The 20,483-nt window shown below is 39.9% G+C and overlaps 1 protein-coding gene across 5 annotated transcripts in view; it reads right to left on the bottom strand.

Annotated features, from left to right (window-relative positions):
• IGF1 (insulin like growth factor 1) overlaps window positions 1-19,580 on the bottom strand; it is a 70,520-nt gene extending 50,940 nt beyond the window's left edge. For 2 of the 5 annotated variants that reach the window (XM_090272608.1, XM_090272605.1), the window contains exons 1-2: window positions 17,416-17,479; window positions 14,728-14,884 (exon numbers count right to left, since the gene is read on the bottom strand). In XM_090272608.1, coding sequence (XP_090128734.1) covers window positions 14,728-14,884; window positions 17,416-17,430 — 172 coding nt within the window. In that variant the 5' untranslated portion in view covers window positions 17,431-17,479. Of the gene's footprint in view, window positions 1-14,727; window positions 14,885-17,415; window positions 17,480-19,267 lie in introns of those variants that run through there. The other 3 variants (XM_090272604.1, XM_090272606.1, XM_090272607.1) reach the window with 3 other exon arrangements.
• Window positions 19,581-20,483: the final 903 nt, after the last annotated feature.

Raw genomic sequence — 20,483 nt, 5'->3', positions numbered from 1 at the left:
ATATTCCTATCTGACTTAAGCTTGGGGTTGTAGGACTGATACTTAATGGGTCCCCACATGCTATTATGAAACCTCTTTGAAGGCATACCTTCACCCTCCCTTGTATATTGCTTAGTGCAGAGCAGGTACTCAACTGATGATGCTATAATTAAATTGGTTAGTGGTATAATTTTACTTCCACACATTTTGTTAAAACACTGAGCAAAAGTAATGAAAGAAGAATGCTAAGAAAGAAACATACAATAAACTAAATATCCAGTTGAATTTCTTAAAGGATTTTAGAAATTTCTATGAAACAATAGTAGATGTTAGTTCTGAAAAAGGTCTTATCTGGTCAACACATTCTTTCATTTGGTAGAGTGCTAAGAAGTCAGGTATGTTGTTGTCTTATGCTTTGGGTTAAAGCTAAACAAATTAAATATATAATTGTGAGCTAAGTCCAATATCATGTTATCCTGAGTGGGATAGCATCAAGAGGTGGCATGTACTTAAGTTTAAGAAAAATGTATGTGAAAAAAAAGTGAAAACTCTGTGTTTTATATTCTTCCCTTGGAAAATTGTAAAAAGACACCACAATGATCCGACTTCAGAAGTGGAATGTCTTGCTTTACCTTAATATCATTGTTCCAATGGAAACAGGTTTTGAGACCCATGGGACTAATTACCAAATTTATCCAGTTATTTAGTAGTAAAGCACTGAGTAAATTCAAGATTTCCTAACTCCCAAGTTCAAAGCCCTTCCTTTTTTCTAATGTCATTTAAGGACTAGAAGTTACAAACTGACTCTCTGTCGCTCTTACCTGTCCTGCTGTGGGATAATGTCTTTCTGAAGTTACATCCTTTAGATAACTCAACCTTCATTAATGGGCTCAGGCTAGGGAACATGCTGAGTTCCAGAACAGGTCTAGTGCAGGCTTTCACCTAAGGAGTCAGCTGTCTCTGAAAAAACAGTTTCAAAGTTTACCCTTCATCTTCTAATAGGCATTTCTTTTAAATCCTAATAGGCAACCCTAATAAAACTAATCAACTCAGAGTCATAAGAAATAATATTAGAACCTGGCCAAGCATGACAAGGGAAGTAATTTGATATGAATAAAACACATTTGTCTACTCAATGCAATTAGAAAAAAAATTTTTTAAGGACTCTTGCTTGGCTATTCTTTAAAAAATGTAACTATTGAAAAAGAAACTGGCAAGATCTTAAGGACTGGATTGCAGCTTCTGGCCCCAGTGATGGGTCTGGAAATTGCAGCCACAGCAATTAGGAGTTCCAATTTCCAGTTCACAGAAGGTCAGGCCATGGGGTTATCCTTGGAGCAGTTCTATACTTTCTCTGAGGAAAGGCTCCACTGACTTGAGGGAATTGAGATTTGATGTAGCTGAATCAGCATATATACTGTCAATGGTCAAAAAAGCATGTTTGGCCCCAACAACATTTTTCAAATCTTCAGTGAAAGTTCACTCCTATTTTGTGCTCTCTCTTAACAGATGGAGGCACCAATCAACATGCTATTTTACCTGTTATTTCCTGTGATTCCCTAGGCCAGGGCTCCTCAAACCCTAAGATGCATGCAAATCCTCTGGTTATCTGGTTAAAATGCAGTTTTTGTACTAATTATTCCAGAGTAGGGTCCTTATTCTGCATTTCTAACAAGCTCTCAGGTTGCTTCCAGTAGCAAGGCTCTAGATCTGTTTTACACATGAAACTCTGTTTTTACTATGTGATGATGATGTGTGCCCCTGAGACCATTTGTTAATCAAACTAAATTTTTCCCTTATAGACAAGAGATTGTTTCTTTCCACAAAACACTTTCCATGGCCTGCAATAAAATCTTGTTTCTTCTAAGGGACAGATTCTCTGTTCTTCATTATTATTGCTGTTTTTTATTGGGTTGGGCATCAAAATAATTTATAATGATTGAAACCAATCACTTGCTGAAAGGCTTTAAGACACAAAGTGATCAGTGCCTACCTTAGAACCAGCCAGAAGTAAATCCTTCTATGTCTGTAGTTTACACATCATGGTGTTTTTGTGCAATGTTAATGAACCCTTGTCTGGCTTCTCTGGTAAGGATTTCCATAATTGCATGCAAAGCACTAGTAATCTACAGAAATGCCAGCCAGATTTGCAGCAGTAATACCTGTTATAAGTCTTATGATTCATATGACTCAGGGCCCACAAACTGTTTATCTCAAGGTAAGCCTGAAATGATGTCTATTGTATGAGTGTGTTACGGGTCTTCTCAGAATTTATCCCCAAGTATCTGTTCCATAGTGGGAGACAAGAATCAGCTGAAAAGAAGGAATCTTTGGAGAGCCAAAAACATCTCTACATCAAACAGAGAGTGGAGTTATAAGCTGAATGCAATTAGCTGGCAGTCTCGACTATGCCGAAAACATAATCATCCCTGTAATAGGGAACATTTGCTGTGCTTGACAAACTCAGTGAAAGAGCTGGATCCATAGGAAGGAACATGCCGAAAATGGTTTCAATATGATCCTGTATTTTCACTCAATACCCATTGATTGAGGATGTCCAGCCAAAAACAATGAGAAAATGAGCCAACAATAGTCTTACCCGTTGGCCATATTATATATAGTTGCAGCTGGAATGTGTTATGTTTCAGGAATAACAAAGCATCCATATGGAACAAATATTTGGCAGTATGGCAGCTGATGAAACCAGGAAAAATTAGACAAATTATCAATCGCTTGCTCCCAAATTACCCAAAAAAGAAATTAGATCCATTTTCAGTAGCTTTGCTTTCAAATTTCTTCATTCTATGAGTCACCACTACCTTCTGCCAAACTAAATATGTCTATGAACGGCTGGAAACTTTAATGGAAAGAAACATAAAACTCAAAATACGTAGGAAAATTTAAGCTTCTTCATGGAAGACCTTCATGGAAGACTAGCAAGTCAGGAATGTGCAGAGACAGAACTAATGCATCGATAGCACCTTTTGTTTGGGGTAGCATCTGACTTAACATGCAATACAAAAGGCATAAACTTGTCAACCAGCTGACGTGACTTCAAATTAAAATTATCTCTAAAAAATAATTAGCTCATTACTTTTTTTAAAAAAAGCGTCCTATCCATCAGACTATTAAGGTCTATGAAGATCCATAGTCCTATAGTCAGGTTGGTCTGATTTAAACTTGATGCTATTATTCAATGGATGGTAGAAATTGGAAAAAAGATTTTATGAATGGTTAAGGGTTTGAGTTTTCAAAGACAATTCTGATGGATTATACCAGAAGACTATGACATAGCAGTTTACCTTCGTGTAAGTTTTACGGTTAAGTTTAAAGTGTTCCACTCTGCTAAGAGTTCTAGACTGGGAATAAGGTGACCAAATCACAGTGCTGGTTTTCCCAGGAGTACGCTTTGTGACTTCATGTACATCATTTTTTCTCTGGGTGTTGCTTTCCTTACCTGGGAAGTGAGAACACTGAACCAGATTGCTCTACAGTGGTCCCTCTCTATATCGTGGTTCACTTATCATGGCCTCACTGTATCGCGGGACTTTCTAAAATATTATATTTAATTATTTATCATGGATTTTTCACTATATCGCAGGATTTTGCGGTACTGTATACGTATGTTAAAGTTACATAGGTTTAAGAGTGTAGAATATGTTTAAGAACATAAGTAGTGTTTATAAAAGAGTGGAAAAGGTTAATAAGGGAGTGGGAAAGGTTAATAAGGAACTGGGAACAGTTTATAAGTGTGTGGGAAGGGTTTATAAAGCCGTAAGATATATATAAATACTAAAATAAATGTAAGGTTCCCACTTCGTGGATTTTCACCTATCGCGGGGGGGTCTAGAACGTAATACCCACGATAAGTGAGGGAATACTGTATATGGTTTTTTCTAGTGCTCCAATCCTTCAATTATGCTTTGGCAAACAGAAATAGAGCAATGCTAGTAGTAATCTCTGAGGGCTGGTGCTCCAGCTGTTATATCTGCCTTGGGGCTTATTTGCCAGGGACATATCATTTGTTGAGTACTTTCTCTTGATGAAATAAGATAGAGAAATTGAGTGGAGGTTCTCTTTCCATAACCACTTCCAGAGGTGGAACCTATCAGTGAGGCCTCTTGTGGTAGCCCTTGAAAACTCCCTGTTGACTAGAATTAGTTTACTGTTAATCTGGGAGAAGTTTCCATGGGACAACTGTCAAGGGGTCTCAAGAGATGACACCTCAAATCAAACAGGCTTTTAAAATCTATACCTTTGATCTGAGATCCACGATGGAGGCAGTAGCAAATAGAAAGTCGTGGGGTATATTCTGGAGATTGGCAGAAGAAAATAGCTTTTGGAATGCCTTTTTCAACATCAAGTCAAGGAGTTTAATTAAGTGCCCACCACTGGATGCTGTGGAGGATGGAAAAAAATTTTTTTAACTGAGGATTTTTTTCCTGAAAGAGCTCAAAATAGAGAGGAAGAAAATTTTCCCACCAGCAGTAACTGGCATTTGATTGTGTTGTTTGTGTCTTACCTAATGTCAAATGCTGCATCTCTGGGAACCATTGGATGTGAAGCCTCTGGGATAGAATCACATGGTCACTGGTCCACATGGTGATAAAACTCACAGTTTTGATTTCATCAAAGCCACACTTAAACAAAGAAATTCAATTCTCCTAAGTCAGGCTGTGATAAGGAAGCAGTTTAGAGGGGCAACGCGGGAGTCCAGAGAAACTTTTCTGATTAGTGAGTACCTTCCTTCTGCTGAACATTACCTTTTGAGGTTAAGTGGAAATCACCAACAGCTGACTTGGGAGAATAGAACTTTTACGCCTATGTGTGTGATATCTCACTGACCACCGAACCACCTTATAGAGACAAACTCTTTAAGCAAGCTCACTCTCTGTGGTAAAGTGACAGGCCCATCTTTTTTCTGCTTCCTCCAATGAGGAAATAAGCAGTAATACTGAGTGAGCATTCTGAAGATCCATTAATTATCTCTTGGGTGGTCTAAATGCAAGGTGACATGTGAATAGGAGATACGAACATGCTTTTTTTTTTTATTAATAAGGTTGAGAAGATACACTGCCAAATTAACTTTTTAGACTGCAATTATTGCAGAACCATTGAGTTAATGGGCCAATGTCATTAATGGTTGAAGTCAAACCACTAAATTAATTTGTGAATGGTGATTAGAGGGACAAGGCAAACTATTTGATTCAATCCATTAATAGACACATATGACTGGTCCTTCTGGTTTCCAGAGCCCTTCTATAGTTCAGCCTGAGGTGCAATATTTTTATCCCCATTTTACTAATGAGGAACGTAAGTCCCAAGGATATTAAGTGACTTCTCCAAGGTCATAGAACTATTAAGTAGGGGGATTGGGTGAGGCCCAAATGTGGGACTTCTGATTTCCAAATGAAAACTTCATTGGTCTTCTCTTTCTGCTTTCTGGTTGGGCTGTTCATGAGCAATAAAATGACTGTGATGTTACTCAAGTAGGAAAGGTGCAAGAAGAGAGGAGAAATATTGTAGCCACTATCTCTGAACCAGGTTTTTTCATTTGTGAGGAATTGAGAGCTTATTATATAACCAAGAAGAGAATGGCCACAAACATTGAAGTCACAAAGATAACCAGCTTCTCTTTCATTTGTTTCAGATGGCCACAAACTTCTAAGCACACAGCTTTGCTCTCTATCATTTCTGCCTCCCTTTACTGCTGTTAACTAACATAAATGAGTTTCATAGCTATAAGGCGAAAGGGAGGACCTGCAAACACCTTGTATTTATCCTATAGAAAGAGCTTTTTATTTTCAGAGAAAAGCTTTCAAAACCATAATCACTCTTCTTATTGCTTACTCTGGGGAATGGCCCACAGACTCCTGATTAACCGGTGACTGACAATTTGTGTGTTACTTTCCACTCATGGTTTCCCATATCTCTAGTCACTTCTTTTCTAGAGATTTTTCTAGTCCATTAGTTCTCAAAGAGGGGAGATTTTCGCTCCCCGCAACCCAGGGACATTTGGCAATGTCTAGAGGCATTTTTGATAGTCTCAGCTGGGAGGAGGGGGCTCCTGGCATGTAGAGGTAGAGCCAAATATGGTGCTAAACATTCCAAAAGGCTCAGGACAACCCCCTGCCCCCAACAAAAATTATCTGCCCTCAAATGTCAATAGTGTGGAGGTTGAGAAACTCTTTTGCCAACGGCACTGCTGGGGGAGGTGAGTGGGGGAGTGGAAAATTGAAATAGCATTTAAAAACATGCCACTTGGTCTTCCAAAAAGGCTGAGGCTGAAGCCAGGGAGAAAGGGGAAGCCAGGGACCTGAAATCTACAGTGTCCTGAAATCTTTTAAATCTAGAGTTCTAACTCCTGGTGCTCCTTTCCCCAGTTTCATAGATAACTAGGAATTGGCTGCATATGGGTTGGCTCCGTGCAGACTTTCTTAATCACTTCCCTCTGATGAAAGACCCATTTCATCAGGGTAAATGGCACAGAGGTAGTTCCATCCTCCCAACAAGAGTCACAGAATTGATTCCGTAACTAACACATTTTCAAAGTTTAGAAAGACCCCTCCAACAGCCTCTCCATTTCCTCATAAAGACCACAGATGAAAGAAGAAAGCCTGAAGAGATTCATAGAGTATTTACTTGGAAGACTGCAAAAAAGAAAAAAAAAATCAGGTGTAAATTTCTTTTGGCTTGGGGCAGTCAGAGAAATATCCAGAAGAAAAAAAAAAAGCTAATCCAACAACTCGTCAGACTGTTTCAGATTTTCCAGGAGCACGGCTTTGCTAAGTCATTCCAGAGCAGCTCTACCCGAGTTGACATTGGAGAGAGACAGTCAGAATAATACAATCTACAATAATAGTCTAAATATGACCTTAAGTGGACTTGGAATGCCTGAAGCACGTCTGAAAGTTTTGAGCACTGTATAGGGAACAGGCAGGGGGTCCCTTCAATATGTATGAATTTGTATGCAAAGAAACCGAAGTGTTAATGTAAGTCTCAGGTGAGCCACCAAGGCCTATATTCATTTGGGTAAGCTTGAGTGGAGGCTTCCCCTGGTCATATTACTTTACCAGGTAACTTTGACATAGGCATGGTTTATGGCTGCAGAAGACGGAGCACGACATTGGAATCAGAAAACAGAATCAATAATATCTCCTTCCACCTCTGCCACTAGTGAGCAGTGTCACTTTGCATACGTCACTTCTCTCTGAGTTTAATGCCTGGTGTTTGACAAAATTATTTTTCAAGGGCTTCCAAGCTTGTAGCAGTTTTCAATTTTACTTCCTTTGAACAATGAGGTAGTTTTAAGAGGGAGATATTACAGAGATGTGTACTTAATCAATAATCAGGTTCTTGGGTGTCTTCCCAGGGTTATCACATGCCCCACCCCCTTTAGTTGGCATATAAACCCTTATTCCTGAAGAACACTTGTGCATTTAATGTAAATGTAATGTAAAAGGTTTTAATTTAAAAGACTGCGGTATCTGCTGGTTGCACAATTTCTCTTTGTATCTGTGATGCTGCTGACCAGATATTGCAAAGCCGTCAATTACCGTAGGACAAATGCAGAGAGCCACATGCAAAAATTCTGGCCAATTGCATAAAGCAATATGCCAAATGCAAAGTAAGTGAAGGGTTTTTCTTGGTATTTAAGGTTCAGTGAAAAAGTAAGAGGGGCAGCTATGCCAAGAATGAGAAGCCAGAGCTTGCCAAGTGCTCCTTTAAGTGGCTTTAGCCAATGTGAGACTAAACAATGCATTAAATAGGCATACAGCCTACTGCAGTTAAGAAATTGCATGTCAAATAACAGCTCTTTGCTATGTTTTAAACATGATCTTGCATATAGATAAAGACAAACAAAATGCTATGTTGTCATCTCCTTCGTCTAACAGCTAATAAGGCCTGAGGATTTGAACTTTCCAGGCAACCAAAAGTAATGCTTTGTGATGTAAGAGCCTGCTGATGTTTCACCAAGAGGTGTAGGATGGAACTTGGCCAAAGCAGCAGCTCAGTGCAAAACGATTTTTTGCCACCATGGTTGTTAAAGATGTCTGGCTGCATAAAAGAGCACAGGCTTTGTAGCCTGTTATTGAGAACAATGAGAAACCTCCTTGGGAGATCCTTTGCCTGTTTTTAGTGTGTCTGATTCTCTGGTATGGGCTGTGAAATCAGAAAGAAGGCTGTGAGAGGGATGAGGTTGGCTCTTTAATTAACAGAGGCCCCGAGGAATGCTGGCATGGTGCATGATATCTGGACAAGCTACATGAAGGCCTAGAGAATCTGAAGAACACCAAAACTCTTTTAGTTCTAAAATGTCTAACCTACCAGCCACTGAAGACACGAGACATTCCAATATCAATGGTCCTCAAACAACTGGTTGAGTGATTCCTGCACAGGTCGAAGCCTTGCATCCAAACCCTTGGCTGCTCCCATCACTCTTTCTAGGTCAAGCTGGGGAAGTCCCTTTCTGCCTAGTACACTATTGGGATTATGGTACCTTGTGACCACCTCTCCTTTACCCCCTTTCTCATAGCACCCAGAGAAAGGTCCCTGGTCCAGATAAAAAGCCCTTCTTCAGTAGATCTTTGAGAAAAACCAAGAAAACTAATAGTTGGAAGAAATGAAAAGTTGAAGCTTGCTGGCAGAGATAGAGGGAAACTTGAAGTTGGCCCAAGGAAGGGCTCTCCCAGATTATGTTACATATCCTAGTACCCAAAGGTGAATTACAGTATTCTGTTTGAGTGGGGTCCAAGAATCCAGTCTGTGAAGGCTCTTGAACAGCAGCAGCCTCTCATCAAGAAGACTTCTTGTGCACCTTGAGAAAATTCTGTTATTATTTCCTAAATTTTTCTAGAAGGTAAAATTACATGGATATCTCCCTCATGCCCTCTTTCAAAGAAGTGTTCAAAATCAACTGAGTCACCGAGTGGCTCCTGTTCCTTACTTCTTAGAAGAGGACTGGGATTTTGAAAGCTCCTCTGCTACAACATTCTGAGCCTCTAAACAACGTGGAGAACTTGACTTTGGTTCCGGATCCATCCAGCGGGTTAAGTCGCAAAGTCTCAGTGTCTCACATTTCTCATTTATCCAATGAAGCTCTAATTCTTGCCTTCCAAGACTGGGATATAGACAAGGAGATAGAGCTCATACTACTGGATTTTGAAAAATACTAGTCAAACATAAGACATTCTTTTTGTTCGTGACCCTACTATTTAATTGTTACTACTAATAACAGGGTTTATAAGCTGCCCCTAAGGAAAGAAAATAAGTGTATAATAAATTGGTCGTTCAGATACCTTAACATTTGCAACAGGCTCTGCAGCTAATTCCAGAGGAGAATAAATAAGTATAATAGCTAACATGTGTAAGGTGCTCGTCGTGTGCCAGGAAAACATCTAGGTTAATATGCTCTAATATATTAACTCATTTAACCCTTACACCAGTTCTGAGGCAGGTCCCATTTTACAGACGAGGAAATCGAGGAACAAACTGATTAGGTCATTTGTTTAAGTTCACCCCCCAAGTAAGTTGCAGAGCTGGAATTCAAACCCTAAGGCCTGGGCACTAGAGACCATGTTCTTGGTCTTGAACCCTTCACTCTTCTGCTTCTCATAATTTTCTGTCAGGGAGCAGATGATCTTGAAAGCATTGAAATAGCAGAAAAATGTAAATTATTCTCTAATTTTGTATAGAAACCACTACTTTCTCAGTGGTTCTTTGGTTCTATTGAACCTATTTAAAGAGTAACAGCAAGTACTTAGGGGTCAATATAAAAACAGTGTTTTTCTTTAAGAATATCTGTGGTTTATTAGCTTAGTAGCGCTAATGATGAGGTCGGGCATTAAGGTCAAACTACACATGTGTCAATTGGTTTCAAAGAGAAAAGCTCTTCCTTAGCCAGTAACTGTACCCCTAACTTTGACCAGCTGTCACACAAATGCATGGCGGGTGGTCTAAGAGGTACCAAGCCAAGAATGCCAGTAGTGCAGCTTAAATCCAGCCCCACTCGAAGGAATGCTAGTAATAGCGGGTGACTATATCTTTGCCCCAAATTGTACAGTCTCTTCTTTAATTGGAAAGGCAGTATCAATGGGTTGGGAAAAGGCCGTATTTGTCCCTTCTCATTTAATAAAGGGCAGCTAAAATCTGACCTCACTTGTCCCCATCATGTCCAAGAGAGTGAGAAAATGTAAATGAGAACTGCCAGTTGATCCTTCCTTGCAAAGAAAAATGACCATCTGTTTTCATGAGGTGTGTGCCCTTTTGGCCAGATTACCTGTATGTCTTTCATCATAACTGAGCTTCTAGTTCATCTCTGAGGGTTTGCAATCCAATTTAAAACAAAACAAAGAAACGGGCTCCTCTTTCTTTCAGTAGGTTTAATCTCCTGTCTTTGGGGACAAACAGAATCTCTGTAAAGAAGATAAAGGAGATTCAACGTTCTTTGGTCACTAGTTAAATCCCAGATTCTCCTTTCTTGAATAGCACCAAATCTTTGTTAATTACAACTGAGACCATGAGTCGGTTAAAGTTAGAAGAGGTCATTTACCTTAACAAAATCTCCTTGTTTTACAGACAAGGACATTTCAGCCCAGGAAGTTTAAATGTTTGCCAAAGTCATAGAGCTAATGAATGACAGGTCTGGGAGCAGTTTTCTGAGCACTACATTTCAAATGAAAAAAGCTTGAGGTAATAATAATAACCTAGATCTAAGGAGGTTGTTTCAATTAATAACAATGAAATTCATGGCAAAATTTTACTTAAACTCTGCAAACAGTATGTTTTAACATGTGAAGAATGCCATTTGTTCTTAATAACGATGCATTGGAAGTATGTTTTATAAAAGCTATAAATCTGGAATAGCTGAAAGGGTATCCAACTTTCTTTTCTAATTGATTTACTTCTCTTTTTCCCAGATTGCTGAAGTAAAGCATATATAGTTTATTTAAGGGGCTGTTTATAGACTCTTAAAACTAAAAAAGACCCCAGAAATTCACTTCCTTTTGGTTGCTTTTAATTGAAACCATACAAGATGGCTTCATCAATTTTTAAAGTATCTCCAAGGAGAGAAATTCCACAGGCCCTTAAAGTACATGTTAAAATGGTCGATGGCTGTCAAAAATTATATCTACAGTAAGCTTAATGTCTCCTATTTCACTTGAAGCCCTTTTCCTCTTGCAGTTTCACACAAAATGAGGTTATAACAAGCTACCTTCTGTGAGAGCTCCATCAATCTGGTAAGATAATAGCCAGCTCTTCCCCAATGTACCACCTCCATTAAGCCACCATTTTTCTCATAGGACTATGAGCACACAAGACTGGCTGATACGCTCTCTTACTGTGATGCATAGGGAAGAATCAGTAATTAGCTCTTCATTGGAACTTTCATTTCCGAAAATGTCTGGGGAAGCTGCATTAATTATAGAGGAAATGTTTCACTTATGCTGGGAAGATGTTCCCCAAAAAGATCATCTAGATGGTTGTTTTCCACTGTGCCCTAGTGGAACTTGGGCTCTTAGAAAAATATGAGCTCATTCACAATGCTGAGTCAATCTATACAAAATAAGCATGACAGAACATTTTATTCCGTTGTGTTTCTAATAAGGTTTTAAAAAAACTTCCCTTGTTAAACATCCTGCCCCCCCCAAAAGATGATAGATATGAAGGCAATTTTTTTTAGATGTTTGAACTTCAAAGTAGGACCAAAACTGTCTTCCACTATTAAAAATAAATAAATAAATCCATACTTTCAAAATGGGATTTCGAGCAGCTTAAAATAAAAGGAACAGCCACAATAAAACTTTGAAAATAAGGGTAAGAATATAAGAGTTAATTGACAAGGGACAGAGGTAGAGATGACTGCTTTGCTCTAGTAAGTATTTCAAAGACTGTAAATGCTTAGAGCTGACTTCCCCACACACAGTAAATCTCAGGGGACAAAAAGGAAACTCAATAAAATTTGTTGACAACAGTTAATGCCTGTAAAAATAATTGGCTCAGACACAGAACAGACCATCGGTGTAGGTTGGGGGATGACTAGAATGTGGTCTCTAAGTCTGTTAGTATATGTTGTAGTCCTTATAAAAAACAGTTTTATCAAATAGCTAGGTAAATATGAGGTGAGAAGAATTACCCAAGGTACTTGACAAACCTAATACTTGATGGTGTTGAAGACCGAGAACCCAAACAATTCCATTTCATTCAACTAGATTCAATTCAATTCAATCCTGTCAGTTCAACAACCAAATAGGAACCACTACTATAGAAGCCAGGCATTGAGCTAGGTACTTGAATTTAATAGTAAATAAATAGAGCACTTGGCATCAAGGAGCCCACTGAAAGGGTAAATCCTGCTTAGGCAATTTCAAAATGGGACAAAATATTTAGAAAAAGCATAAATAACTATAATCTAATCTCCCGTGATTATTTTTCTCCTATGACACTTGATAATACTTTTATGCACTTTTTTAAACCTCCCAACTAGTAACTAGTCTGAATTCCTTGAAGGCAAAGTCTCTCTCTCTCATTCATTTCTAGGCATCTCATTAATAACTAGTATAGTGTCTTCCATGAAGCAAATTCTCCATCAATGTTCTGAGTTAAAGAATTTAAAGGTGCTAACTTCTCTTTGGCAAACAGGATCGTCCAGTTGGCTAGAAAGTTAAGAAGAACACTTTTGTGCATAAGGGTATTTGTCAGAGAAAGGATTAACATAAGCCATGGAATTGTATCCTACAACCCTGATGAAACGTAGACTCTCAATGACAGTACTGACAATAATACACAAATTATAAAACCCCTTCTTCTCCAAAGTCATATTTTAAACATCAAGAGTTGCCATTTTCAGTGTAAACACATTTGCTTAAACTTGATCATTGTAGCAGCAGAACAAAGGAATACTTTCAGTGCCTTGAAGTTGGTTTCCATCGTAGTTGTCCAATATTCTTAAGTGTCGGTGTGAACAGACATAGGTACCACGTGATTACTTGGGACCAAACCCTTTTTTCCATTCCCACTTTTCACCATCTAATGCAAACGTTGTAGGCATGGAAGGATTCAGTTTCCATGCACTGTGTATGGAAATCTTGGAGCATATCACGTTGAACAAGACAATTCAACCTGGCACATAGCAGAAAAGACACTTGCAGGCTTGGCAATCTCACCTAGTGAACTGGATCAAAAGAAACTGCACAGATGAATTATCAAGGTTGAAAGAAATCCTCTTGGGCATAATAAATGAGGACTACTTGTTCATTTTTTAATGTGGATCAGTAGCAGCACAGTACAGAATAATGACAACCTACTGTTGAGTGATGTTGATGTGACATATTTGCCTCCCGTGAAACAAGTCTGTTGTTTGGAAAGAACCCACCTGATGAACTGATTCATCTGCACTGCAACCAAGAACTGGATAGAATCACTTTATTGCCAGAAAAATAGATGAATTAGTTCAATTAAAGTATTGGCTGGAAACGGAGTGGGAAGTTGCCCATTCAAGTAGCAGAAAGCACATCTCGTTCTCTGTTACTAGTTGTTTAAATGCTATTTGTTGCCAAATCTATGAGTACACACAATCAATTGTCCTTTTAGCCTCTTCCTTTCCATCCCCCCACCCATCCCAGACCGATATGCATGGACCCTTATCCCAGTCTCCCCCTCTACCCCCCCCCCCCCACACCACCACCACATTCCCTGGGAAGAAGATGAGAGAGACTTGAAATGTGTGAGTCATCCCAGAAGCTATTCAAACTTAGTGGGTAACTGAGGTAAGCTGTCTACACTTGAGGGATATGAATCTCTAAGAATGATTCATGTTCACCGAGGACCTGAACATCAGTGTCCTGGCACTCTCCAAAATTCCAAAGAATTACATAGAATGAGCATCTGGCTTTAAAGTCCACTGTTCTGTAATGTACAATGAGAGAGATGCTTCTGAGGTAGATCCTAGTTTCAGTGATGAGTTCTCTCAGGCAGCACTGACTTTTGTTTGTGTTTATTATTTGCAAGCGTTGACTTGGCCTACTACTTTTTATTGACTGTTGACTTTTTAATCGCCTGAGACCTCCCGGTGGGATAAGTAACCCCCACAGTTGTCAGAAACCCTTCTCCAGATGGAGGTATCACAGGGGAGCCTCCGAAAAGGGCTATGTCAAAGGAAAGCAATAACAAAAAACCAAGGTCAGTTTGCAGAGAGGACAAATTAACCTGGCATTTCTGTTTGCATTTAAGAGGGAATCTGCGTATTTGCAAATGTGCCTTTGAGGGAGTTCACCTTCTGTCTGTTCCTGGTGATTTTGTTTATCATGGAGACATCTGGGATGTGCCCCCTTAATTCTTTTTGCAAGTCCGCCTCAGTATTTTACTCCAAATTACCTAGCACTTCAAACAGGTCTACACGTTTCCATATGTTTATATGTGCACACATGGGTCTCCAGAACAAAAACCTCAATCCCCCAGGGTCACTTCGTGTCCTCCCCCCTTGTACCGAGGGAATGGAATAGTGAGGGTAGGGCATGACCAGTTGCTGGAGAGCTCATCAGGAAGTAGTTAAAAGACAAGCTGCGAAGGAGGAAAATTCCATCCGGAATCTACAAAACCTGCCCGAGCTCCACTGAAACACTAGGTTTCCTTTAAGGTGAGGAATCGCAGGCTGAGGATGGCTGCCAGCCACGGGCAGTCATTCAGTTATTCACACACTCTCTGCAGTTGTAAATCCACAGAGCCGTGGAAGGGAGGGCTACTTACTGAAATAAAAGCCCCTGTCTCCGCACACGAACTGAAGGGCGTCCACCAGCTCAGCCCCGCAGAGTGTCTCTGGTCCGGCTGAGGCAGAGCCGGTGAAGGTGAGCAAGCACAGGGCCAGGTAGAAGAGATTCGAAGAGGACATGATGTGCACCTTGATCTGCGGAGGAAACAGAAGGAGGGTCATATTTCCTCCTCGGTCCTTGCAAGGGGCGGGGGCTTGGGCCCGGGTGCGTTGACCTCCAGCATTCCATCACTGTCATGAGTCAGAACCACCCTGCACAGAAGTGCAACAGCGTGCATGAGAGACCACAAGGTGGCCTGCACTGAGCACATCTTGGCGTCAAACGACCTGGTGTTTAATCCCCTTGCTACTGTGGAACCTTGGAAAACTCCTCCCCGAGCCCCTTCTTTATGGGTTCCTACCTTTTGAGTTAGCGAAGTTTAAATTGTGCTCAGTCCAGATCTGGTGTCAAATATGTTTTATTAATTTAAATTCTCTAAAGATTGGCCAGCCACAGATGGCATATGCATTCATTATTGACCAGAATATCAAATAAGCCAGAACATCCTTCCCTAGTTAGTGATTAAAGAGAATTTACTGTGGCTAAAGAAAAGAACTTGTTGAAATTCTACATGTTGTTATAGATTTTTTCTTTTTCTTTCTTTTTTTTTTTTTCACTTAACAAGAAAGAGAGAAGAAAGACAGAGAAACAGATATTTCTTACCTGGGGGATATCAGAAGTTAACACAACCACAGGCGGAAGTAAAAAAACAGAAACAGGAAAAACGTGAGGATTTAGGAATGAAATTGGCTTATGCATTCCACAGTTTTTTTTTTTTTTTGTGTGTGTGTGTGTGTGTGTCAAGCTCCATATCAAATCAACACATAGGTAGAATACCTTCCATGAACAGGGCACTGAGCTCAAAACCTACAAAAGCTCTTCTTTTTTATTGAATTCATAGGAAGTCTGACTTCATCTCTTGGAGAACCTATGTGACACTATATCCATTTTATAGCAAAATATACCGAGGGACCCCTGGTTGGCTCGCCTTAGCCAGCGACAGACAGCCAGGTGGCAGCCCTGCCAGAGGCAGAATTCCTGTGGCTTACATCTCCATCCTCACTTGAAGCGGTAGAAACAAGGCTAAGGTGATCATTAAGTTTTTCCATATGGCTGCTTGTGCCACAAAGATGTGGTTTCTTCTAGGAAGGCTCCTAATATGAGTAGTTTCCCCTTTCTTAGACGCATCTCCTTTCAGCAGCGTGGGGAGAGTCACTCAGAAGAGGTTCAGTGAGGGATCCTATCAAAGAGTCGTGGAACTAGGCTGGAAACCATCATGATAAAAAGAGCCCTTTTTTGAACCTCCCAGTAGTGGCAGGTCTGTCCAACCCCATCACTTTTGCAGAAGCAGACTCAGTCATTGATTTTTCTACCACTTCCCTTCATGGCTCTCTATCAGTGGCAAAGTGTGCCCCATCTTTTAAATTAAGATTTCCATGTTTGTGGCCAGAACTCCAGCTGAGCAATTGGGAAAAAAACCCCTAAACCCCTGACTCTTGTTAAACAATTGACCACAAAAAGCAACCTCTATTTGCAAATCATTGTAAATAATGGACATAAAATGGAAGAGGAGGTAAAAACACAACCGAACATTTCTTCCTTTTTCTCAATAGACCCCGACTGGAGCCCTATGGAAACCCTCCACCCCTACAAAGCCCAAACCACCGAGACTGCTAGAAACAAATGATCATCCAATCCTCATTTTCCTTAGTTACCAATATTTCCAGTGGAAATCACAACAAAACCAACCCAACTGGACTTCATTACCTTTTTCAAAAGAGCAACTTGTAATGGATCTTACAGAACATACCCCCGCACCCTGGCAACGGGCCAGTTTTAGAATGTATCCTACACTGCTAATCTTATTTCTCCACGCCTCCCTTCTTTGTTGAATTTATGGTAATGTTCAAGGCCAAGCACCTGCAATTGTAGATGCCTTCAAGTTCTTCAGTTCTCATGAAATCCAGGGGAAAAGATACACAACTTATAACCTTAGTGAGTTCAGGACCTCATTACATGTCAAAACTATATTTTTAACAGTTATTTCTGGTATAACACACTCAAGCCCGGCAATACATATAAATCTCCAGCAGTTAAGAATTTAAGATTTTTTGTTACAGATTTTCCCCTTCCTCTCTCTCTGCTGCTGAGTTATATTGTCAGATAAATATCAGCACTTACAGTTCTAGGACAAGATAGAACCTCTAGTGCATTTTCCTTTAGTTCACAAAGCAGTTCAGCATACCCACAGAGACCCAGAGAATTTATCACATTACGTTCCCCAAAAGAAAACAATAATGAAGTTGTTTAGGAGTTAAAAGTTTGAAACAAGTGGCTCCACATGTTCATCATTTCCTTGGCCTTTTGTTTTGCCAAACACAAGAGAAACAACGAGAGAGAACGGAATGATATGCTAGAGATAAAGGAAGGAAGACCCAGCAAGAGAAGAGAAAAAAGAGGAAAAAAATCAGAGCACTCTCTCTCAGAAATCCTTTACAAATCCAAAATTTAAAAGACCTTTCTTTTTTATCTTAAATAAATGGAATATCAATTGATTCCAGATGTCTGGGCTACAATGAAAATGCCCAGCAAAATTTGAGGGCAATAGTCATAAGAAAATACTCACTGTAGGTGTAACCATGTTTGTTTGTTCCAGATCTTTTACAGCAGGTCAGGGTGGGTATTATGAGGCTGATGTGAATGGAAAACTGAGGACTTAAAAACATGTGCTGCTTTGTGGGTGGGGTTTGTGAAAGCATCTAGTTACATTTGGACACCCAGGCAGGTATGCTATAAGTCTGGGTAAACTGCCTTTTGTCCACTTGAACAATGAACAAATTGCACAGCTGGGATTTGTGGCAATCTCTTCCCTTCAATCAAGCCACCAATTTCCATTGTATGTATGCCGATTGCAGCTCCCCCAAACAGTGACCCAAGCTCCAGTCCTCTCCCTTATCCCCTTCCCTCTGACTCAAACACTTGGAAAATACCTTGAGACTCAGAGTACAATCAATCAGCTTGTGAGTTCTGCCTCTAGACAGGACACCTTTACTCCCGAATTACAAACTACGGTTGAAAGACCACTCACCTCCCTCAAACCACTTCCTGCTCAAAGTGCAGGAAAAAGTAACAACGTAGTGCTAGTTCTGCTTCTGAAAAGTTCAGCATACACAGCATGGAAAGTTCATTTGGAGACAGTTTTCCAAACTTGTAATTAAGGCAGACATAACACTTCACTGCCTCTTTTATGATCATCTGAGCCGGGAGACAAATCCCCCAGCAGTCAGACCACATAGTATATATGTATAGTGACTTGATTTCTTTTAAGAACAAGGTAGCCAGCCTGCGTTTTGGCTTCTCAAGGGCAGCAGAATCTCAGGTGCCTGATGATGAGCATGGACCCTTAACTCCTAAGCCACTAGAAAAGTCCCGGTGGTGGAGCATTTAAAAGCAGCAAATGAATGTTGTACTAAGGGGCAGGGACATTTTATGAATTGAGACCTCAGGCAATTTCATCGGGGAACCAGTGACAGCAGCTTAAAAGTGCCTGCAAATTGGAAAAACATAAGTCTTGAAGGATATAATTTTGCTGAGAATGGAAACTTGAACTAGGGCCAGTGATTGGAAATGAGAAGCCAGTGCATTGATAGTGGCAGTCGGATTCACCTAAAGAGACTTCACAGCACCGAGCGTGAAATCAGAGTTTTACAACACAAACGCCAAGCCCAAACTTTGCCCGTGAAAGTCCTCTTTAAATCAGAACACTTGGACAAGCAGTTGCTAGAAATTTTCCACTTTCCGTGTACAGTATGCATTTGTTTAAATTATACAAATATGCAAGGTCAGCAAGAGTTGTCAAGTTCTTTTTTGGAAGAGCAAATTAAACTTCACTTTAACTTTGACTCCCTGGGCAAAAGTGCAGAGAGTTCCGGGACCTTAACTCCAAAGATCATATTTAAAAGCTTTAATACCATCTAAAATGTAACTCTTTGTATGTGGCATGCCTTATAATAAAAGTCCTACCAAGTTACACACCCCCCATATATATATATACACATACATACACATGCTCACACACACACATACAAGAACAAGGTCTTAAAATTAAACATCTGCACCTGCAAAAAAAAAAAAAAAAAAATCTCCAAAGTCCATATATCCATGCTCTATAGCCCTTAATCATAGACAGGAATTAAAGGAATCTCCTATAATGATACCATTGAAGCTCTGCAGAAGTGGAGGATTTAGCATAAGTACCTTGCAATAGTTTCTACTCATACATATTTCTGTGCAAAGGCATCTATCTCCCGAAGCTATTTTTTCAGATCCCACAGAATTGCATATTCAGCAATTTATAAATAACTCCCAGTTCCGAAACAATGAAAATTCTGAAATGAATAACATTTCTAGGCAGAAGCAAACAGTACACAATTTAAAAGAAAATTCCCCAATGACTTCAAAGAGTAAGAAATATTTACCTTCAAGGAATCACAAAAGCAGCACTTAAATAATTGGGTTGGAAGACTGCTGATTTTTTCCATTGCTTCTGAAGTGCAAAGTCTGGAAATGAATTGGTTAGCAGGAATAATGAGGCAAAAAGAAATCCAGAGAGATGGGAGATGTTGAGAGCAATGTCACATTTCAATTTTGAGGACTTTATTCCATTGCGCAGGCTCTATCTGCTCTGAATTTAGCAGTGACAGTGAGATTTAGCAAACAGAAGAGGGATTTAGAGAAAATCCTCACATTTATCTACAAAACACAGACACTGTAGACAGGAAACAGCTGGGGGAACATTTGCCTTCTCTCTCTCTCCCTCTTCTGGCAAAGTTATCGAGTAAGGACTTTTTTGGGCATGGTGACAAATAACATCATACCTTTGCATTTTAAAACTAGAGCACAGAAGCATTTTTTTTTTCCTTAAAAGAATGTGTGTTAGTGACAGGGTGAGCAGATATTAAAAATACTGATGCTGCCATAGAAAATGAAGATCAGCTTTCTGATTAACTTTCTCCTGGGCATGAAGGCACACACACATCTGTTAATACACCTTATCAGTCTTAAAGGAAGGTACATGGGGGATGGGTGAGCAATTTTAAATTCTAGAGCAAACGCAAAATTAAAATAAAAGACGTGAAGACCACCCCAAGCAAAAGCTACGATTTTAACCCTAAAGTGACTGGGGTGAACTAGATTGGAAAACAGCACTGGGGTGACCCCTTGTCCTACTTGCCAAGCGAGGGGAATGATCTCATTTCCTAGAACCTAGAAAAGGGGCAGGCAGCCTTGCAATTGGCTCCCTTTAGGACGACACTGTTCTGTGCTTTTTGCCCACCACAGGGCAAAGATTTTGCTGTGCTGTAAAGCCAAATGAAAAAATAAAAAAATATTTTTTTTCCTTCCTTTACGAGGCTGCCTATCACCCCCCAGGGAAAGGGCACCTGAGGGGCCAACTATTTTCCCCTTGTCATATTGTTCTGCATAACTGGAAACTCTGTGTGTGTGTGTGTGTGTGTGTGTTCTTTCTCCAATGTTTGTGTATTCTAAATAACACCAGCTGGCTAGCAATACCCTCTCAAGGGTTATGATGTCATTCAAATCCCTCAACTGGACAAGTGGCCGGCAACATGGTCCAAGCCAGCTGTTTTGCTATTTATAATGTACACTTGCCTTTGCCATTGAGAATCAAGTTCT

The sequence above is a fragment of the Furipterus horrens genome, unplaced genomic scaffold (genome assembly GCF_987537825.1).
Source record: "Furipterus horrens unplaced genomic scaffold, mFurHor1.1.pri manual_scaffold_4, whole genome shotgun sequence".
In the NCBI taxonomy this organism is placed as follows: domain Eukaryota; kingdom Metazoa; phylum Chordata; class Mammalia; order Chiroptera; family Furipteridae; genus Furipterus; species Furipterus horrens.
The sequence above is the reverse complement of the archived record's forward strand: the minus strand, read 5'-3'. Positions and strand labels throughout refer to the sequence as shown.